Below are 20,130 nucleotides of genomic sequence, written 5' to 3'. Positions count from 1 at the left end.
ATTCTATACTTTTTCCCTTAATGACAAAATTTACTCAGGTGATCCAATAAACTACTAATTTACACTTTAGTACTAACCTCATTACATACTATGCATATCTCTGAGTAGCAAAATAAAAGGACACATATGAACCTTTTACTACAAAACCTAATATACTGATAGGTTAATTGGCTACCAAAAAAAAAAATGTAACCCTAAAATGAATGTGTGTGTCTATATATGTGGTAGGGAATACAAATTGTAATCTCCACTGGGGTAGGGACTGATGTAAATGTTCAAATAGTCTCTGTACAGCGGAACCAGAAACAAGCCACAATCTCGAAGATCACTTTACAGGGAGTAAATTCCAATTTCCTCTGGGGGACACTGTGGCAATGACTTGAACATCATCACAAACCAAGCCTAATATGGAAGGGGTAAAACTTTACACCCAAAATGACTGTCATTGGAACCAAAGGTGTGGAACTGGTAAAATGTGCTAAAGTATGTACATATCTGCTCTGCACAGTTACTTAAAGGCACCTTGGCAATATTATGCAAGAAGCCCCCAACTGCATGCATCCACTGTGTGCAGGAACAGCATGGAGACTAGCGGAATTCCGTACTCACAGAGGTGGCTAATTAGCAGCACAGTCTGCAATTTGTAGGCAGACTAATTACATACATAGTTCTGCATTTCTATAATATTCTCTCTTATATGGTCATTTTCCGCTGGTCTAAACAACACTCTTTAAAAAAGTTAACTATTGTCACCACAAATTAAGTACTTTGACAATTGCTATTACTATAAGAATTGTTTTGATACAGCTTATTACATATTGCAACATAGGCTGAGGTTGCCACTGATGGGAACTGTTGCCAGTGGATGATAAATACCCAATAAATGCAACTATTGCCATTGTGAGAAATTACTGTTTTCAGTGCAGTCCTGTGCACAGAATAATATTGGTTGCTGGAACTATAATGCATTATTATAGCAACTATCACCTGTACCTTGTAAATTAGGTTAGTATTAACACAGATCTAAAATGTTAACGGATATAAACCATCTACATTTACAATCTTCAAACTAGGTTTTTAAAGAAAATTTTAAAAATGAACCATTCTATAGGATTGAATTCTTAAACAGTTCTCTCAGTACTTGGTATTTAGTTCCTGGGAACACCTCCAGCACCCCAAATTCAAGAGAACTCTTCCTACACATCTAGAAGTGTATTCAATGCAGCCGTGACAGGGTTAAAAGGCAGGGATCAACGAAAACCAGCGATCCTCGCTGTTTAACCCCCGCGCCAGCCGCTCACCATATTCAACGTTTTCCGGGAGAATCTTCGCTGTCAGAGGACAGCGAGGATTCACCCAAACAGCGAGGCTCGCGACTAATGGAGGGAGCCCGCTGCATTTAGCCACGAGCCTCGCTGTTTTAGAGGCCGCATACGCTGTTTCCCACTCGCTCCAAAAGGATAGGGCCCCAGATACTTGAGCAGCTACTGCAGATTGAGACTTGGGTGGTGACCACAGAACCAGAGAATCTCTCACACCACAATGGAAAATAATTCCTTCTACTCTGTTAACGTCCCTAGACCGCAGGGAAGCTGAGCAGTCAGAACTCTGGGAGTCAGTTCTTTTACGGTCGTGGAGAACTGCGCCCAGCTCTAAAGCCCTCTAACAAGTAGTCAGTTTGATTGATAGACTGCCTACTTGGGAACTCCTGCATTGGGTGTCCGTAGAATCCTATTCTAATATCCAATGGCAGAGATTCTCAAAGACCAAATCAGTTCCTAGTTTTGTCTGGAGTTACTATTACAGAATCAGAACATCACAAAGAAGGTGTTTATTTATTTAAATCTCTTCCTGGTCCCCTGAATGTTTACTTTTCTCCTATAACTGAACCTAAATTATTAAACAAGTTGTAGTTAATGAAGTTGAAATTCCTGTGCTCCACCATAAAGGACACATACTTCCCATTCTGTCAGGGACAGAGGGCTTAAACCTAGGCAGGAAACCGGTCACTTTTTACAAAATCTGGACCTTACTTTTTTTGGTCCTGGCTACTGCACCAAGAGACACAGATATCATGACAGAAATGGGTGGCTTGTGTTTATAAAAATTGGTGAGGGTGTGGCCTGGAGTAGAGCTTGGCATAGGACATGTATTAGCTCTTCCACCTTAATCCTGCTTAAATATCATTTTTTTAAATTATTATTGGCAGTACCTATTTCAGTTTGGATACAAAGGTGGAGTATCCTCTCCTGCAACCCCCAAGAGACGCCTTATGCTGTGCCTGCTTATCTATAACATAGTAATCTCCAGGGCCCCTGGCATGGTGTTCCTGACTCTGTTGGCTGTTTCTTGGTGCCAAAACAGCTGCCCCCTCATGTCTGTTGCCCGATGCTCCTTTAAGACTCTCCTTGGCTATGTTCTCTGGAGCTTCTGGGTTTTTTAGATAGTCAAGGGAAGGGGGGGGGGGGTGTTTAGGGATCTAATACCCCTTTCACACCACACAAATGACCCAGGTCTGACCCGGGTCACTGTGCAGTGTGAAAGGGCCTTTTTGAAAAATCCCATGTCCAACAACCCGGCATTCTGACCCATGTTTTACCTGAGTTGCTGGGCAGTGTAAACAGGTTACCCTCACCCTGTAGGGAAGAGGCAGCATCAGCTCCAAGAGCTACCTCCTCCCCCACCCCCAATAATACTCTGCCCTATCACCTTTGTGACGTTAGCAACCCTGCATATTGTCGGTTTGCTGTGGGGTGCTCACTTTGCAAATGCCGGGTTGCTCCTGGGACAGACCCGGGTGCCATCTGGCATTTGCGCTGTGCAAGGGGTATATGTCTGTCTAAGTTGGGGTTAGGTTATACAGGGTTGTGGGGGGGATGGGTTATGAGGTAGTTTATTTTGGGTAAATTTAATATCTGGACAGACATTATCTTAATATATCAATTTTTTTCTGTTATTGCGATACACAATTTGTTTACTTAGTACCTCTAATAGTGGGGTTTATCTATCAAAACCAGCAAATGTCACTTTGAAAACATACCTCTTTTTCATTTATGTCTTAGTGATCCGTATGGCGCCTTTTTATAATCCTGTGATAGAGGTATTGTTTTTATGTTTGTTTTGTGTATTCTTAAAATGTTATATTTATAAATTGTGATACTGTACTCTTGATCTGTGATCTTATGACACATTTTTTTATTATGTCTGCTTTGATATAATTGTTAATTTTTTTCATCATGGGTTGGTGAATTAAAAAAAGTAACATAAATGAGAGCTGTTGATCAAGGCAAGCTATCTGGCTCACATTCGGGACACAGCGCAGATCTCACGGTCTTATACAGAGAGATTTACCCAGTGTCTATACTTTATTTTCCTGGGAATCCTGCTTGCCACTCATTAGCAGAGGTTTTTCTTAGCAAAAAAAGATTATTGAAATGTTTTCTTCTATAGATGATGTCATGAAAAAAAAGGTTTTCCACCTTTGAGGCAATGCAGTTTGCATAGTTTGTTCCATTCGCAGGTAATGAGGACTAAGCTCATTTCAAAATGGAACAATAAATATGCTAGAACTCACAAAAGGTTTCCAGCGTTCTGGAATGAATACACCTGTTCTAGCAAGGAAAGGCCATCAAGTCATAGCAGTTGCTTACAAAACTGGGGAAGGAGGACAAAATGTTCCCTTGACCATAAGGAAGACCTACACTATCAAGCATTTGGTGGTGGGGTGGAGGGGAACTTAATGTTCCAGGAATGGTGCACTACTTTCTCCAGGATGCAGGTCTTTACATTAGTCCCTTTCTTCCCTTCTGTAGTACTGCATAAAAAGGTAAAAAGTAGGGCAAGCAAGGGGATTCTTATAGCAGAAGAATAGGCCAGAAGATCTTGGTTCAGACAATAAACATGACAGAGAGCACAGCATGGTGCCCGACTTTCACCAGATTGGCTAAGTCCGGACTGTTTCCATAATTCATCCTGACTGGCTTTATGGTTATTGTGGTGGAAAGATTTCTGACGGTGTCATTTTTCCAACCTTTTTCTCTCAGACTGATTAGCAGGAAGTATGGAAGGGTAGTTAAGATTTGCTTGTTGAAGACTCATGTCTACTGGTTTTCTTTCAGGTAAACTTTCTTACTTCTAATATAAATATTCTTTCATGGAATGGTGCATGGACAATCTCCTCACCCTCCTTGTGAGCTGAGGAGTAGATGTATGAAGCACTGATAAGGGAGGAGAAGTGATAAAGTGTCTGGTACTTTATCACCGGCCAATCAGCTCCCAACACTTACAGGCTGGGTTTAAAAGGGGCCAATTAAGAGCTGATGGACCGGTGATTAAGTACCAGACACTTTATCACTTCTTCATACATCTACCCCTCAGTCTGGTGCAGACTGTCTTTAATCACCTTTCCTTTGAGAGCATAACTGACTCAGTGAAGCCAAGGTTCTTGGAAGCATTTCTATTTGCTTTTTCCACATATATGAGAGTTTCTGTTGCTTATCTCCCCTGAGGAAGGAGATGATCTTTGAAACCATCATGGCCTGACAAAAAACCATAATTTTACATTTAATTTCATACAAGACAGTGATTTCTGCGTTAGAATGGCATCAGTCTGCAGAAGAAGAGGGCTCCATTTCCTAGGTGTGGTTAGGGCATTGGGGATGTTTGTCCATAATACCAGAGAGACCGACCATTGGCAGGTAGATTAATTTGGGACAGCAACTCAAGTACCTAAACATGTGAAACTTCATTGATGGGCACACATCACAGGACCTCATGTCAGGAGACCACAAATTGAAGCACACCTTCAAGGAACTGCAGGGTTAATACTCTAGCAGTTAAATAGGCCAATTTTGGACATTATGTCCAGATCATTGTGATGCATCCCCAAAGTTAGTGCACCCAATGGATGAATGAGAAAATTATATTTTTGTACTTACACTGAGGACCTTATTCTGGTTGGCTGCGAACTCGACAGGAATTGGGAGGGCAGCTGCCCGCACCACCGGGCGGTTTCCATGGGAACGCCCATGAAACGCTGGGCGTTCCCATGGGTGAAGTCCTCGGTCCACAGTCTTGGGTGAATACGCTCGAGAAACAATCTGTTCTCCGTGGCCACACCCGGAGCATGCACACTTCACAGACATCGAGCTTGCATGCGAGAGAAAGGACCAGAATAACTCCCTGAATCTATAGGGGGCATTGGACATCCTTATGCTCTCATACACTTTATGCTCTTGTTTCTGTTATTCTATATTTTTTTACAATGATTTTCTTGTTGGAGAACATTGTGCACTCTTCTCCTAATTCTGTCATTTTGGGGTTTTTGGACAACTATGGTGATAACCAAGTGCCCAAAGGGTGTACAGAGGAGGATGGGCTTACACCAATACATTTTAAGTGCCCAAGTTCTTCCCAATGTAATTTTCCCACTGTTCCTCATCAGCTTCAGATACTAAAAGCTCATTATAAACCTCTATTAATGCATGAAACTTATAGCTAAGGAACCTAACTACTACTACGTACTAAGGTTATAGCTTTCTCCATAAGAATGTAAATCCTATTATACTATGAAATGAATTGTGTATCAATAACAGGTTTTTAACTCTTCTTTGAAATCCACAAAAATTAAATGTTTGGTTTATTATTTACAATATAAACTTCCTCAAGGGAAAAAGCAAAAAATGATTATTGATTACTATTAAGCTTCTCTAATTGTACATGTACTTTCTATTAGTCGTCATCATCATCAATAATACCACACTCACCTATGTAACTAAGAAGAACTGGTAGAAATATTAGACCGTGGGCAGCCCCCAGAAGCACCATAGACAAGTACATCCGGAAATAAAAAACCTTGAATATCTGAGACTTGGACAAGCCCAACACACCAATGCCTACAAACTTTGTCAAGGTGATTCCACTGAAGACCTACAGAACAAACAAGAGATCAGTATTACTTTCTATGCAATCATACAGATAGAATTTATATAAACGAATACACATATACACACATAAAACAATGATCCCTTGGAGTGGTAACCTTTACTATAGCAATGTAATGATCCTGCCTATTACATTATACCACTCTCCACCACCAAGTGTTACGGATGTGCTGATCGCTTTATTACCAGTTATTAATATACTGCACACACATTCTTCAGCACTTAACAACCCCCCCCCCCGTTATACGACAGCACTGTTAGAGGGAATCCATCCCATCCTGAGTGCTCTGTGATGGTGGCCAGGACAGACATACATATGTATTTAGTACAGTACCTTTAAAAAAGTGTCACGTGTAGGTCCTACACCAACAAACACACACAACAAAGCAGCCATATTGATTGCTAATCCAATATTCATATGAAGGCCAGCGATACTACAGAGACACGATCCCAGGGAAAGAGCATGCTACATTTTGTTTAGGAAATCAGCGGTGATCTGGATCTTACAGAATTGTAAAAGTGTGCCAGAAGTTCTATTCATAGTTGTTAAGCACAAAAGTGCACTTGTTGTACGCGCTTACCGAACTGCCCATGTGAGCCAACGCATCCTTTGCACGCTGAACTCTATTTCCTTTTGTGCTGACGGAGAACGCTCGGGTCACATGACTGCAGAACTCCACAGAAATGCCACAACACTGCAGGAAAAGGCAAGAATTACCGAATGCATGCAAGAGATGAAAGAACAGTTTAATAGTTATAAAATATTTACATTGCAATTTTCCATTTGTTTTTAAACTGATTCATTTTAAAGCGATAATACCACTTGACTGGAAAGATCTTAGAAAAACAAAATGTGCAGCCTGGATTAAGCAGATAAAAAACTGAAATGAACATACTGTACATGGATAGACACCTGAGCTACCAGTAATTTATATTCCACTTCCCTGTTCTAAGGTTAGCTTAGCTTTGACCATGTTGACCCTTTGCCTGTCGACCAATAGTGGTCAACCTAATTACGATCGATCGCATACCGCTTAGGGCAGTGATAGCTAACCTTGACACTCCAGCTGTTGCTGAACTACACATCCCAGCATGCCATACAGATGGGTCGGGTCTCATCTTTGCAGGTGATCTGCCCCCCCCCCCGCCATCTGTATGTCGGAAGGGGACGCGCGTGCACGAGGTGCGCGGGCGTCCTCTTCCGACGGTGCTGCCCTCGGTCGCCCGGTGCCCACACCGGGCGACCGCACCCCCCCCCCCGTAGCCTCCTCGGGTCCCCCCCTGCCCCTCAAGCAGGAGGCGGACAGTAATGCGTCCGCCTCGCCACCCCGATACTGTGACGCGCGTGCGTGGGGGACGCACGCGCGTCACAGTCAGATGGCGGCGCCGTGCTGCTGGCGGATCGCCAGCAAAGATGACATCCGGTACATCTGTACATCAGTTTTAGCATAGCCAAACAGCAAAACTGTAGAAGGGCATGCTTGGATGTGTAGTTCAACAACATCTGGAGTGTCAAGGTTATCCATCACTGGCTTAGGAAGTGTTCTTGACACCGGCTTTAGCTGTACAAAGTTAATGAGAATATTGAGGCATTTACACAGATAGAATCTGGAACACCATGCTGACTAATAGCTGTACAACAATCTGGTCACCTTTGTCAAAAAGATATACTGTACTAGTAAATAAATAATTCTTTGTTTCCGTCTCCCCCAGTTCACGTATAAAATGGATTAGCTTCCTATACAGTATATGGAGGAAGCCCACACAACTCAGAAGCAGAAGTTACAGGGAAGAGGTTTTCCAGTAGTAACTAGCACCCTTAACTCTGATGCAGATCTGACGTATTTCACAAGGTCTCGGCACTGACCTAGAACTGGGACATTTACCAATCATTGAGAAGGGGGATTTGGGCAGATTATTATTTAAATAAAGAGAAAATCCCTAGAAAATGTCACCCCATTCACAACTACAGGAATCTACACGTGGCTAGTGCACTATATAATGCAGTTTTTTTTTACTTGTGTATTAAAGCCCAATAACTCACCATAACTAAATTCACCAGAGATACGGCGTTTAGGCTGATGCTCCACAACCACATGACTCCAAACATGTTGACGAGAATCATGGCTATGGTGACGCACATCAGAATTGCCGACCAAATCTCAAAGCCCAGCAAGATGACTGCCACAAAGAATATGGCAGCCAGCGACAGGGAAAGGTTGAACACGGTGTCATCCACGATAGTTAAATACTGCTCGTAAAACACATAGAAAACACTGGAAAAGATATAAAAGACACAAACGTTACATCTCTTGTGATGGAATCATATAACAGAGTTCACACGGGATATGGTCATTAGGTCGACCCTATAAAGGTCGACATACATTAGGTTGAACACTGAAGGTTGATACAAACAGGTTGACAGTCAAAAGGTCAACATGTGCCGACAGGTGATATTTCATACCCTACCATCCACTACAGAGTGGTGGTAGAATATAATAGCGCGCCGAGTGAAGCGGTACACTTAGAAAACGTCCATGTCAACTATGTCGACTTCCGAGGAAAAAAGTGAAAAACCCATGTCAACCGTTTGCGTGTCGACCTTCCCACTGTCTACCCAATGACCCGATTGACCTTAGCCATATTCACATATTTCAGGTGTTGACCTAAATAGGGTCGACCCAATGACCCATACCCAGTTCACATGCAGGAACAGATACATATCACAGATGGCATTCAGGGCACCTCACACATCTGTAGCCACCTCCATGCTTAAGGCAGAAAGGGAGAGGTCCCTAATGAGCATCCAATAGGAGAAATGTTTCAGTTAAAGCGGAACTCAACAAAATTGTGGCCCACGTCTCTAAGCAGACGCTCGGCATCTATAAGACGCCTGCACAAATCAGCCATGGTATAGACCAGGGGTGGGGAACCTCAGGCGGCCCCCATAGCCGGTCTGAGTGGCCCGCCCACTCGCCCGGTGGCTTTGCCGGGAGTCAATTACAGGGGAATTCTTGCAAGAGGTCGGTAGTTTTTGCAAGATTCCTCTTCATCAACAGCAGCCGGAGACTGTCAGTCCTATTCAGCGGCAGCCGCCGGAGCCTGGGACGGCTGCAGCAGGACAATTTGTAAAATACATTTTTACATATGGCCCCCGAAGGATTTCTTCCCCATACAAACGGCCCTTGGCACAAAAAAGGTTCCCCACCCCTGGTATAGACAATTCCTGTTATCAACCATTTAATGTCAACAAAATATGTGCAGAGAGTAATTACCTGTACGCAAAGATGCTGTAATTCCTGCTTTGCACATCCATGCTGTCGGTAATATTTCCTGCTACCATCCGAGCTTTCCGTAACGCATCTATGAAGTCTGAGGAGTTATGCAGCACTGTGTGGTAGGTCATAAAGTAGGTGGCTCCCACTTCAGTGTTGTTGGAGAGAATGTCAACAGCAGAGCTATATGCTGCATGCCCACTGAAATGACACATACACAGTTAGTAGGGCCTCCAAGCTCACAACATAAAAGTCATATTAGGGAGAAGAGCTCGAACACAAATGTTAATTAAATGTTTTTTTTTATCCTGATCCTAATGAATAATTCCAACATCAACAATATTTTGGGAAAAGTCAAAAGAATTAGCATTTTTACATTAATCACAGTTCTGTGGTCGGTTAATTGGCTTCCAACAAAATTAACCCCAGAGTGAATGTGTATGTGTACATGTGGTAGGGAATATAGATTGTAAGCTCCACTGGGGCAGGGACTGATGTGAATGTTCAATTATCCTCTGAAAAGCACTGCAAAATATGTGTGCGCTATATATAAATAACTGTTAAAAATAATAATAATAATAATATTTATTCTCTGGCAAGTATTCAATGCTGGGGGCGAGAGGCAACAGCGAGCAGGGCTGCCTGCTCACAGTCACCGCTTGCCCCCACAGTTTTCAACTGGCCCCCCTAATACGCCGATTCCCCCTCGCTCTCTTTTTGGAGAGAGGGGAAAATCGGCGTATTTTGCTGCTGAAGCAGCGAAACCCGTGGTGAAATGCAACTGATTCGCTGCATTAGTCACGGGTTTCGCGGTTAGGGGAAATCATTGCCGTCCTGTGACAGCGAGGACTCCCCCAGAACATTGAATAGGGAGATCGGCCAGTGAGGGGGTTAAACAGCAAGGATTGCTGGTTTTCTGTGATCCTCGATATTTAACCCCTTCACTGGCAGCAGCAACCTGCATTGAATAAGGCCCTGAATTGTTAGAAAAGAAAAACAAACAAGACAGTTGGAACCGGCTTTTATCAGCATTACACAAAATATACCCTAAAGTGATGGAATCGCATGTTTATGAGTAATGCTGTAATATAAAAACTGCTTTGGAAGGATTTATACAATTATAAACCAGCACTATAAAAAACTGAATGTACCCAGTTTAAAGACTTTACTATTCCCCGTTACCATTAGGGGGCGAATTCAATGTTTAGTTTTTTTGTGCAATTTAATTAGTTTTTCTTTTTCTACTAAAAATTGTCCCTTTTTTTGGTGGGATAAACACACATAAGATCCTCAGTTCTCAGACCAGAAATCGCAAAAATAAAGCATTTATCAGGGATTTTTTTGCCACCTTAGCAGGTCATGAAAAGAAATCCTCTATAAATACCAACACCGGGCTCACTTCAGGGATAATCGGATAGCCTTGGGGGATCAGTTAGACCACACAATTAAATTCCCAACTAGGTATTTAATAGAAACAGAAAGAGTAAATAACTGCTGTTACTTAAAGTGTGTGTGTTTATATTCAAAGCAACGGTCACCAAATGTAAGAGTGACAATAGTGACGTAAGCAATCCCAAAAAAAAATACGCAACGGGTTCTATTCTCCATGTCATCCTCCCCACATGGTTCATTTTGGTTTTTGACCTGAAGTTACTGGCATTAGAAACTTACCCTTTACCACACTGGGGGTTCGGGTTATCAGAGAGAAACATCGGTAGGAATTTCATGAACTCCTCTCCCACCGGCTTCCGCTTCCCTGCTGGTGTGTACGGGCGACAGCGCTCACAGGATGGATCCTCAACTATGGTAATGAGATAGGAAAGCGTACATGCTAAACATTTTACAGTAATTGTCATTCTGCCCTTTGCAATATAAAGCCACTTCTGAATTTGGATGTGGTGTGTTATGTTGACAACCAAGATTCGGTTGACATGAAAAATTCAGAAATGCAGACTTACCAATCAGTAATTTTTATACTAGGCTGTTTTAGCACCCTGCTAAAACAGCCTTAACATGCTGTCACCTCCACCACATGTGGGCATGGCATCTATTCACGTTAAGCAGTGAGCTTGGGGTAAGCCCAGCACCTCTGTAGGTGCCGGGAACGCTCCCATCAGTGGCAAACCCCTATAATGGCGAGAGAGGTGCCGTCCCATACACATTCGTGACACCAGTGCCTCGCCTTGATCCTACTGGGATTACTACAATCTGGATGCCGGCATGTTCCGGCACCGGTCTTAATGTGGCAGTCTGAATGCCAGCATCCTGTCCGCATTCCACCACATCTGTTACACAGTAGGCAATAAATGTGGCTATGATGATTGTAAGACAATCTCTAGATCGTTACAAACTAGAACAAAGTGACATCTCATTACCTGAAGCATTGCAGAACTGTTGTGTGGTATTATATACTCGGCAACACGTAGACTGAGGCTTCACCCAATCAAAGTAATCGTCAAGCCAAGAGGAAGGGGAATACCCGATTTTTGTGCTAGAACCAGAGGAAACACATTAGAGAACATCAACAACAATACTTGCTTGGAGCTACTACATTGAGTGTAGTACCCCATACACCAACAAAAGACAACAATGTACTCATGCACCAAAATACCAAAATAACTTACTAGTTGGCAATTTGTGCTGCATTGTAAATCTGTTGCACTAGGGAATTGTTATTGCACCCTGCTCCACCACACACCATATCTTGGCCATCCTTTGTGGTGTAGTCATGCCCTTCCTCCACTACAAAATACACAGGAGGACCACTGTGCAAGTAAGTATTCAGCGAGTCAAAATACTTCAACACATAGGAGTCCTACAACAAGAAACAATAACGGATGGTCAAAAATACTCCACTACAAATGACCCTTTGAATCAGACACTAACTGCACAGAGACCATCTTCACTTCCAAAATGGAGTTTCATTTATAGAGTAAACTTACATCAGGCATTGACAGGGTTTGATCCAAACCTATTTCCACTTTATTGACCACAGCAATACTGAAGGAGAGCATTGCAACAAAGATGGACACCTGGAACACAGATAATAGATTTGAAGATACTTATCTACAAAATACTGGTCAGTACTCCAAATTTAACATCACTCAATACATCGGCCCAGTGTCCATACTCTCAAAGATTACACATTCTCAGCCATTTCTATCAATAAAATGATTGGTTGTAGATATGGACATACTATAGTCTAAGTAAGTAACAGAGAGTTAACCGCACAAGACTAGGGTGTTAGTAAGTATATTAATGTAATTGAGAGCCCCCCCCCCCTTTTTATATAAATATGGGTTGATGGGGGTGTGCTACCGTTGGACAATGTTTTGAACAATAAACACGGAAAGGAGAAGAATTGTCACGGTGTGATGCACTACCTTGACAATTCTTATTCTTTCTGTGTTTATACTATAGTCTAACCAAGTTACTGTAAGTGTTTACTAAGATCACTTTCACACAGGGCTTCTAGAACTTGTTGATGGTAGTCGGCCACCAGGTTTTTCTTCAGTTTGTTCTCAAGAAGGGGTCCCAATAAGTAAACCCATTATTATATATAAATCTAATGATAAGGATTTTCTAAATGACATTACTTATGTTTCCTGATATTGTTTCATAACATGTTAGGAATACAAATACACTTTAAGCACAATAGATTAAGGTTATTATACAATGCAAAAACTGCGCGCACCACTATGGGTCTTATCCAGTCTTTCATTAGTAGCGGGGAGTAGATCTTTTTGAAGAACAGGAACAGCCAGCTCTTTGGTTTGTCAGTGTCACGGCTTCGCTTGCACCCTGGGACACAACAGAGGATGTCCAGTCTGTTTTTCTACAGAATAGGGAACATGAAAAGGTTATGGTTGAGTCCAATATATTACCATTTTTAAGCCATGCTTGTACTGTTTCATCACATGGAAGCAGTATTGCGAGGCGGTAGTCACATTAAGACCAACATACAGTTTTGGTTATTGGAATTATACATATATATGTACGCCATAAATACTAAAGTCTGAGAACTTGCTGACCCTAAAGTTATTCACTGAATTCCACTCTATTGCAGGGTCTGGTTAAGGTACATGCAGACACCTTTCGAGATTTAACATTTTGACCATGCAGATAGTGGGCTAGATGTATCAAAAGTTTATAAAGAAAAAAAGAGATACCAGTAGGCGCCTCTTGCACACAAGTATAAAATTTATTGAATAAACATATCATGCGAACACTATTGTACTGTACAAATTAATAAACACAGGATATACACAAGAAATATATATAATAAATATATGAAATGCGGTACTAATGAACCAAATTCATACCAATACAATTGAATTAAGATGCAAAAGATAATAAAAATAAAAATAAAGAAAAAGAAAAAGAAAAATAAATAAAAAAAAAAAAAAAAAAAAAAAAAAATAAAAAAATATAAATAAAATTGAAAAAGGGAAAAAAAAAAAAAAAAAAAAAAAGGGGGGGGGGGGGGGGGAAAAAGAAGGAAAAAATGCGCAAATAAATATAAAATTATTATTATTAAAAATGCATGTGCAAAATTAGCAACTGTTTAAAGTGCAGTATATAGTTACCAGGTCCTGGTTAATTGGTTTCTTTTTCATATGCGCATATGAACCAGGAGATGATGTCCCAATTGGGAGATAAGTCACCAGCACTTCGTGGGAGTAAAGGAAAGACTGTGGAATAACCCAACAGGGTATTTGTAATCCGCAAGGGTAATTTTCCAAAGGGTTTTGAGATACCAGCAGGATTGATGATATAACGCTGAAGTCGACACTTGTGTCGATGAAGTCGGCAGCTCGTAATCTTGTATAGAAAAATGGTTACTCTGCAGCAAAATTAGGTCTGAGATGGTGAACCATGCCCATTGCCCTGCGTTCTGTGTTAGTTGTTAGTAGGGCGGCTGTGCCGGCCAGACAGCCAAACACAAGCCGCTAAACGCTGACGCGGGCAAAGGCTGTTTAGGAAGCCGCCCCGTGTCTCTGGTGGAGCGCGGGAGACCAATACTTCCTAAACAGCCTTTGCCCGCGTCAGCGTTTAGCGGCTTGTGTTTGGCTGTCTGGCCGGCACAGCCGCCCTACTAACAACTAACACAGAACGCAGGGCAATGGGCATGGTTCACCATCTCAGACCTAATTTTGCTGCAGAGTAACCATTTTTCTATACAAGATTACGAGCTGCCGACTTCATCGACACAAGTGTCGACTTCAGCGTTATATCATCAATCCTGCTGGTATCTCAAAACCCTTTGGAAAATTACCCTTGCGGATTACAAATACCCTGTTGGGTTATTCCACAGTCTTTCCTTTACTCCCACGAAGTGCTGGTGACTTATCTCCCAATTGGGACATCATCTCCTGGTTCATATGCGCATATGAAAAAGAAACCAATTAACCAGGACCTGGTAACTATATACTGCACTTTAAACAGTTGCTAATTTTGCACATGCATTTTTAATAATAATAATTTTATATTTATTTGCGCATTTTTTCCTTCTTTTCCCCCCCCCCCCCCCCTTTTTTTTTTTTTTTTTTTTTCAATTTTTCAATTTTATTTATATTTTTTTATTTTTTTTTTTTTTTATTTTTTTTTTTATTTATTTATTTTTCTTTTTCTTTATTTTTATTATCTTTTGCATCTTAATTCAATTGTATTGGTATGAATTTGGTTCATTAGTACCGCATTTCATATATTTATTATATATATTTCTTGTGTATATCCTGTGTTTATTAATTTGTACAGTACAATAGTGTTCGCATGATATGTTTATTCAATAAATTTTATACTTGTGTGCAAGAGGCGCCTACTGGTATCTCTTTTTTTCTTTATAAACTCTTGTTTTTTGGGGGCGGCAACCCCCTCCTAGAGGGCAGCCATTTGCACACAGCACACACACATTAACCCATAGCGCTCAGAATCTCTTGCTAGATGTATCAAAACTTGGCAACAAATAAAGTACCAATCAGCTCCTGCCAGTTTTCAAAATGTCTGTGAAATGACAGTTAGGAGCTTTATGTTTTCTGTTTATACAGTATATTGCCCCACTTTATAAAGCCATCTTTGGTGGCCAGTTTTAGGACATACATTAATAAGGCATGAGAAGGAGGGAGCACTGTATTTATTTATTAACAGTTTCTTATATAGTGCAGCAAATTCTGTTGTGCTTTACAATTGGGCAAACCGATAAAACAAAACTGGGTAATAACAAAAAGTAATAATTATTTTAATTAGATTAAAAATACTCTATATATCTAGGTTTGCTGCCTAATCTAATGTAAGCCTTTGTTCCTTGACAAAAAAAAAAAAGTAAAAAGGAAGTTATACACGGTTTACAGATTCATCTTTACAACCTTTAAGGTTTGAGGGTCAGGTAGGGGTGGATCTACTGTGAAACTAAAGAAGTTTCAGGGCCCCAAATCCTGCAGGGCCCCCCGAAGAAACTTGTTTGTCTTTGTAATTAGTAAATTTTTCAACAAAAATTGTTAGGAGTTTTTTTTTTTTAAGGTTATTTTAGCGATCGAATCATCTGTCCGTTGTGCATTTTTACCTCTTGTTTTCAACCAGGCTCTAATACAGCATAGCTGCATTAGTACTTCAGGAGCTGCTGGGAGTTGTAGCCTAGCTTTGTGATATGCGCTCTATAAATAGCATTAACAGGTAATCATTTTAAACTACAATTCCTAACAGCCCACAGAACTACTTTTTGTGACAGTCCCAGGAATGTTGCAGCCTGAGAAGTCCTAGGTTTGGTGCCCAAGGAGTCGCACTATGTTACAGGGGCTGCTTAGTAGCCAGCCAGCCCAATTTGTTAAAATCATATAGGACTAAGTTAGTTTTATGGTAACCCTGTGTCCGGTCTACATAAATACAATCCCATGACGTTTAAAGAGGCCTGTTCCAGAGAAGAAGATGGAACTTAGAAGGGACCAAGATCTCCTGAAACCTGGATATGAATGTAGTAAGGTAGTTGTCTGAAGGACAGCTCAGTCAGAGTGAAAAATAAGTAGGCCAGCGACAAGACAACAAGCTGATGTCAAAAATTCTATGGGCTGGTGCAATGGTAAGGAGAACAATGGTCTTCCATGTAAGTTGTTTGGGCCCTTTTCTGACCTGTTCCGATTGGATGCGCGGCCCCGCGGGTCGTTATTCAGATCCTACCTTCTGCAAGTAGGATCAGTAAACGAACATACACTCGGGTGCGGGTCGCGCTCGGATCGGTACCCACTCACGATGCACATCTTGAGTAGGTCGTGCGCTCCGCGTGATCGTGAACGGGTCTGATGAGACACTGGTGACCCGCTCACGATGTGCATCGTGAGCAGGTCATCCTGGTGTGTACCGGGCATTAGACTCTGATTCACTGCCTGCTCAAATTAAAAAAAAAAACATGATGAGGCAGCTTAATGCAGACCCTTTAAAACCCACTCCTTAGGCACCTAAAGTAAAAACGGTACTTATGTATTATCTGGGCTCCCATGTTAAATGCACCCCATTTTTTCATACCCCTACTATCCAACTATGCATGGAGTTGATTTTATATAGTGTGGCGAGCGCAGCGAGCCACCGTGCCCGAAGCGTGGCGAGCGCAGCGAGCCCCGCGAGGGGACGCGGTCTCATAAGAAAAACAGGAGCCCAGATATTACATAAGTACCGTAAAAACTAAACATAGGGCTTGGGGGTGGAGTAAAGGGGAGAGGCTTGGTCACTTCGAAAAGAAACAGTTTCGTCCCTCGACTCCAGCTCACCACCTATACCCAGTGTCATACCAGGGTACCTCATGGGTAATAAAAAATATAAAAATACATAAAGGGCTACTTAAATGTATTAATTTTTTCTGCTAAATACTTCACTAAATACTATGATTTGAACATAACACTTCAAGTACATTATACCCTCATATTTACCTCTTGGCGCTTGATATCCAAACCCAGCAGGCTCACAAAGAAGGTGATCTGAAGCACAAAGTCGAGAAAGACGGCCATCCCAGCAAAGAGAGAGAAGGTCCGAACGGCCGGCATAGAGGATAACGCCCCTGTCAAATACAAGGGTGCACTTATAAATGTTTACAATCATTTTATTTTAGGAAATATAGGAAAAGAAAAGCTAACACTGCAATAATTTTAATGAAAACAGGCACTTGTCTGTGTGAAAGGAAAATTCTAATATATAATGAAGAAAAACATGCACGATTAAATGCCAAAGAAAAACAATGGTAAACAAGTAAATGAATAAAAATAAAATTGTATTTGGAGTACCAAAAGAAACACCAGATTTTCAAATCACTTAAACAGTTTCAAAAAATGGATTACAGCAAAAACAGTTACCTAAGAAAAAGGCGACTGTCTCAGAGAAAGCGGACAGGAATATGCTTGGTGCCACATCACCCAGGACTCTGCCAATCTGCTGATCAAGTTTTTCTCCCTGGAGACGTTCATCTCTCTGTCAAAGTACAGAACACATTTCAGGAATTAGGAAAACTAGTGTAAGTTAGGACTATAATAATTATTATTATTATGTATTTATAAAAGGATATACTATATAAACAGGATATACAATGGCGTAGGGCACTGAAGCATGATAACTTGTTTTCCAATCTGTAACTCACATTGATGGTCTACCTTATATATGGACTACGGTTACTGCATAGCTGCAAACTATATATGTATATGTGTAAGTATAGAAAACAACACACCACCAGATCTAAAGAACACCTAATGCAGTTATATTCCCAGCCTTGGGTGCAGTTCTCGCAATCTATAGGTTTCACAGGGCCACTTTCTTTGACCTCTCTGAACTACTGTAGTTGCTGCTTTTCTTTTCGCATTGTGTACTTCAGTCGCGGTGTACTTTTAGTGTTTTTATCCCATACATTGACTCTTCAACATTACTACTTGTAGTAAAAACCTATGCCATCACAACGTTGTTTTGGAAATCACGGTACATACTAGAAAATACAAAAACATTGTACCTGTAGTGTCTGCACAATGATATATATATTGTCCACTCCAACTGCAAGAACCAAAAACGGGATGACCTCTATGACAATGAGACTAAGTGACACCCCGGCATAACTGAAGATACCCAGAGAGCAAGCAACCGAACTTAGCACAATCAGGATTCCAGAAATGCCAAGTGAGATCTTCGAGTCCACCTGGAACATGAATGAAATGGAAGACCATATTACTTGTCCCAAAATTACCAGTATCTATCTATGAAGATGCCTAGTGAATATGCAGAAGAGAAATGTTTTTTGCACCTTCAGATTATTTAAATTAGTAAACCTTTGTGCAACTTTTACCTAATACATTGATGTCTTTTTTGTTTTCTTATGTATTTTTCAGAGATGTCCTTACATGAGATCCTTGCTTCATTAAGAGGAATTCAATTGTTTTTTTTGTTTGTTTGTTTGTTTAATTAAAGGTGTCTAAACCAATGGGAGTCAATCAGGTCAATGCTAAAACGCAGCAGGCACATTTCAGCTCGCACTCCCCAGAGTTGGCAAGCTAAAATAAAGCCAGTTGCTTGGGCACCCAAACAGCACTTTTCTGTTTGTGCCCATTAGTTTAGTCGTGTTAAGCCACTTTGCCGTGGCTAAACCCTGACTAATTGGGCACTATAAATAAACAATATTTAGATAAACAATTGAATTGCAGCAATGGGCCCCCATTAAATATTTCACCTTAGAAAAAGACCAGGATGCTACATAAAGATGCTCTCTAATTCCAGTAATGCAGAGAGGTATCATACAGATGTAGTAACAGTCGATGCGATGCATACGTACGTGGGCACGCAACAACAACACGTGGCTGGATGCTAACAGTCACTTTCACAATCACACAGGGTATTTCCTATACATAGCAGGTTCGCTTATTTGCTTGAGTCTGTTAGTTATAGGTGTGATGGCCGCAGCGACTAGTGCTACTAGTGGGGATGCATTAGTTTTTTTTTTTTACATTTTCAATGTTATAGGAAAATCCAGAGCTGGTGGCTGACAATCATAATATATGTGGACAAACCGTAGCCAACTGCCACATAACGGAGCCTAAGGATAAAAGGTAACCATAGTTTATTTTTATAAGTTTCAATAAGAAACTCTTGGCCCAGGGATAGCGTAAAAAATAGTTCTAACACCCAGTCAGGCCACTGATATTTAAGAAAGATTGGGGACCACTGTCATACACCAAGGATACATATCCAACCCCATCCATAGCAATGCATTCACCCCTTTAGCCTTGGCATAGCAAATTTCTTCCCCACGGTGGTAAGACACTATCCTGCATATACATCCTACCTTCTCCATGCTCCTCAGTAGAACTAATAAGGAGCTCATATAGGGGTCTAGTTACTAAGCCCTTGAAAGTGATGAAGTGGAAGGAGATAAACTACCAACCAACCAGCTTCTGTCATTTTCAAACAAAGTCTGTAGCGTGACATTTCGGAGATGCTTGGCTGGGGTGGGGTATCTGGGTGGCTGATAGACCATGTCTAGATCTACAGTCAATAAATCAACACCAAAAGGTCATTATTCACAAGGTAGAAATTGAAAAAAGGTGACACAAGCAAAAGGTAGACATATGAAAAAGTGGACATGGGCTTTTTACAATTTTATGGACTTTACCAATCATGAGTCTATGATTGGGAACGTTACAGTGTGCTTAGTGCAGCAAAGGATATGACCCCAAAGCATGGTGAGCAATGCAAGCCATGCGAGGGGATGCAGTACACTAATTGGGGGTCCACATGCTCAGGTGGCGCAAAAAAAATAAATTATTGTCAACTTTTTCATGTGTCAACATTTCCATGTTAATTGTATGCTCATGTCGAACTCGTTAAATGTCAACCTTTTGCTGTCCACCTAGGCATGGCCTGCGAGTTATACCAAACCCATTAGCTGGTAC

General features: G+C 41.2%; 1 protein-coding gene across 2 annotated transcripts in view; it reads right to left on the bottom strand.

The window, feature by feature from the left end:
* The window catches only part of NPC1 (NPC intracellular cholesterol transporter 1), a 64,522-nt gene that overhangs the window by 1,427 nt on the left and 42,965 nt on the right, over positions 1 to 20,130 (bottom strand). For both annotated transcript variants that reach the window (XM_083187515.1, XM_083187516.1), the window contains 12 exons: positions 18,201 to 18,383; positions 17,557 to 17,671; positions 17,137 to 17,264; positions 12,912 to 13,052; positions 12,160 to 12,249; positions 11,842 to 12,032; positions 11,593 to 11,708; positions 10,889 to 11,018; positions 9,218 to 9,418; positions 7,987 to 8,218; positions 6,524 to 6,637; positions 5,766 to 5,928 (listed from right to left, as the gene is read on the bottom strand). In XM_083187515.1, coding sequence (XP_083043641.1) covers positions 5,766 to 5,928; positions 6,524 to 6,637; positions 7,987 to 8,218; positions 9,218 to 9,418; positions 10,889 to 11,018; positions 11,593 to 11,708; positions 11,842 to 12,032; positions 12,160 to 12,249; positions 12,912 to 13,052; positions 17,137 to 17,264; positions 17,557 to 17,671; positions 18,201 to 18,383 — 1,804 coding nt within the window. The remainder of the gene's footprint in view (positions 1 to 5,765; positions 5,929 to 6,523; positions 6,638 to 7,986; positions 8,219 to 9,217; positions 9,419 to 10,888; positions 11,019 to 11,592; positions 11,709 to 11,841; positions 12,033 to 12,159; positions 12,250 to 12,911; positions 13,053 to 17,136; positions 17,265 to 17,556; positions 17,672 to 18,200; positions 18,384 to 20,130) is intronic.

This window comes from Crinia signifera, chromosome 5, assembly GCF_055691185.1.
Source record: "Crinia signifera chromosome 5, ASM5569118v1, whole genome shotgun sequence".
Lineage (NCBI taxonomy): Eukaryota > Metazoa > Chordata > Amphibia > Anura > Myobatrachidae > Crinia > Crinia signifera.
The sequence above is the reverse complement of the archived record's forward strand: the minus strand, read 5'-3'. Positions and strand labels throughout refer to the sequence as shown.